Source organism: Lolium rigidum, chromosome 4, assembly GCF_022539505.1.
Source record: "Lolium rigidum isolate FL_2022 chromosome 4, APGP_CSIRO_Lrig_0.1, whole genome shotgun sequence".
Lineage (NCBI taxonomy): Eukaryota > Viridiplantae > Streptophyta > Magnoliopsida > Poales > Poaceae > Lolium > Lolium rigidum.
In genome coordinates, this window is record NC_061511.1 from 155147185 (window position 1) to 155149467 (window position 2283).

At 48.9% G+C, this 2283-nt stretch overlaps 1 protein-coding gene across 1 annotated transcript; it reads right to left on the reverse strand.

The window, feature by feature from the left end:
* Positions 1-711: 711 nt before the first annotated feature.
* On the reverse strand, positions 712-2067 carry LOC124706070 (protein CURVATURE THYLAKOID 1B, chloroplastic-like). Its single transcript, XM_047237727.1, has 6 exons — positions 1787-2067; positions 1587-1693; positions 1417-1503; positions 1248-1310; positions 1057-1094; positions 712-950 (listed from the first exon to the last, which is right to left on the reverse strand). Exons 1-6 carry the CDS (start codon positions 1950-1952, stop codon positions 896-898), a joined length of 516 nt encoding a protein of 171 aa, XP_047093683.1. The 5' UTR covers positions 1953-2067; the 3' UTR covers positions 712-895.
* Between the last annotated feature and the right edge of the window lie 216 nt (positions 2068-2283).

Consider the following 2283-nt stretch of genomic DNA (forward strand, 5'->3'; position numbering starts at 1 on the left):
CCCCACATTTCGTGATGTGCTCATAATTCTTGGAGAAGATCATGGGCAGAAGGGTGATTGATCATGGTCTAGTTGATGCTCGTCATTCTTGGATACACCAATCCTTTATCTGATTGTTTACAAAGGAGATAGCAAGATATTGTTATACTTTGAAAATCCTAAATATAAACATCCATGGTCAATGTTTTGTAATCTATTTGTGACATGGAGGTAGCAGCACAACACTCGCAAGGTAGATATAGGGATACATCCCAGCTCTAGTTCCTCCAATTTTTGACTTTAGCAAAATGGCCTGCACCCGTTCAACCAATGATTCTCCTATATACTATACGCATATATATTTCCCCAGTGGATTCAGCTGTCAATAGCTGAATCCCGCCTTTCCAGTTGTTGCACTACAAACGGCAAACAGGACATTAAGCTGTCTGATTACAGATTGCACATATTATATTAAAGTTTATAAAGTCTGCAGACGAAGCACTGGTCAAATTTATAAATATCGACTGTCGAGTTTAGACTCTTGAGGCAATTTCCCAAGTTACGCATTACTCGAATATGTTTGACCCCCTTGTATGTCTTTATGATTGTCCAATTTAGTGAAATTGAACCGTTATTGGTACTTGGTGCTATTGATTTGATGCACCATACACATACAAATAGCTTTCATGGGAAGGTCAAAATTGCCCTGAGCATTTTGAGAAACATGGTGGCTAAACAGATCAAAAGTTTTGTATTGTCAATATGTCCAAACTTATTATTCAGGTATACATTCGGTAATGATTATATTAGATCTATGCTGGAATATAGTATATAGTACAGAAATACAGTAACTGTCTCCGTCTGAGTACTTTGTGCTTCTCCCAATTGGGACGCGCATGTTCAAGTACTTTGTCGTCTATCCGCTGATTATATCCTCGTAGATGTTCCTGACCTTAGCAAAGAACGCTTTCCTGTAAAATTCATTAATTGGAGTTGCTTTAGCACATGGAAACGGAGTCCTTATTTAGTAGTGCTAGAACATTCTGCAGGTTTGGTAAAATGGCCCTGTTCTATTACCTGTCTGGCTTGAATATCAGGTTCTTGTACGCAAACCACTGCATCAGAGATTCAGAACAGCAGATCAGATGTTGAAACTCGGAAGAAAATTGGCAGCAAGGAACTTGTACAGCTCTATCAGTTTTGCAAACGATAAACGTAATAATCCTACTGAAGTTTTGTTCAGGAATCAGGAGTGGATGTTATCTTACGCCGCTGTAGCCAATGCCAACGACCTCCATGAGACCTGGAACCACGGGGAGCCTGTCGATTGCCTGCAAGGTTAACACCATTAGTATCAACTTCTGTTACTTCCATCGCCCAGCGATTTTTCAACAACGTGTTCCCTATAAGCGGTTGAGAGGTGAGAGCCATCCGTACCGATACTACTCCGCCGGCGCTCCACATGCCGAGGGTTGCGGCGACGGCGAGCGTGGTCACCGCGTACTTGTCCTCAACCCTATCCCACTGAACGCGTTGTCACTTGTCAGTCACTCGCGCCACAAGAAATGCAACTCGATGTGCGGAGATAGGCTAGGCCACGTACGTACCTCTTGTTTCAATGCGCTGATGAACTCGGTGAGCTCGGCGTTGTCGGCCAGCGGCGCTGCCGGCTCCCCGGCGGCCATTGCCCCCACGTTCCTCGCCAACCTCTTGCCTGAAAGAACACGCGCGCTCAGTGTCACGTTGGTGATTGTCGTCGGTTTCACATGAATGTACCATGCCGTCGTGCGGGTTCAGAAGCACTCACAGAAGGAGGCGACACGGGGCTGGCCGTGGGACGCGAGGCCGGGCAGGGACGGCCAGGACGGCAGGGCGGGTAGCCCGAGCCCGACGGAGCGCGTGGCCTTTCCAACGTCGCTCACGGCAGGCGAGGCGACGGCGCCCGTGGCAGGGGTGGCGACGGTCGGGGCCATGGACACCGATCGATGGCTTCCAAGGTCAGTGTACCTCTCGGCACCACTTGCGCGCTAAGCGTTCGTCCGCGGTCGGTGGGACGGCGGCGTGGTGCAGCTTGCGGGAGGTTAGGGAGCGGCGGGGTTTGTGCGCGCAAAGATAAAGTGGGGATGCGCAGGATGGGCGCCACACGTTTACGCAGGGAGGAACGATAAGATGGGGTTTGGGTGGGCTCTGTCCTCTGTATGGCCTGGATCTTCCCGTGTGCGGGATCTGGGATTTCTGGTGTTCATAGCGCGAAGAAGATCGATCAGGGAGGGTATGACACTAGGAGTACTGAACACTGACGGC

What these genes read in the sequence shown, in the direction of transcription:
- LOC124706070 (XM_047237727.1), bottom strand. Translation starts at nt 1,952, where the DNA reads ATGGCCCCGACCGTCGCCACCCCTGCCACGGGCGCCGTCGCCTCGCCT. An exon ending in GCCCCGTGTCGCCTCCTTCT is followed by an intron (nt 1,694 to 1,786) that starts GTGAGTGCTTCT and finishes GTGTTCTTTCAG; the next exon opens with GCAAGAGGTTGGCGAGGAAC. An exon ending in TCAGCGCATTGAAACAAGAG is followed by an intron (nt 1,504 to 1,586) that starts GTACGTACGTGG and finishes CAACGCGTTCAG; the next exon opens with TGGGATAGGGTTGAGGACAA.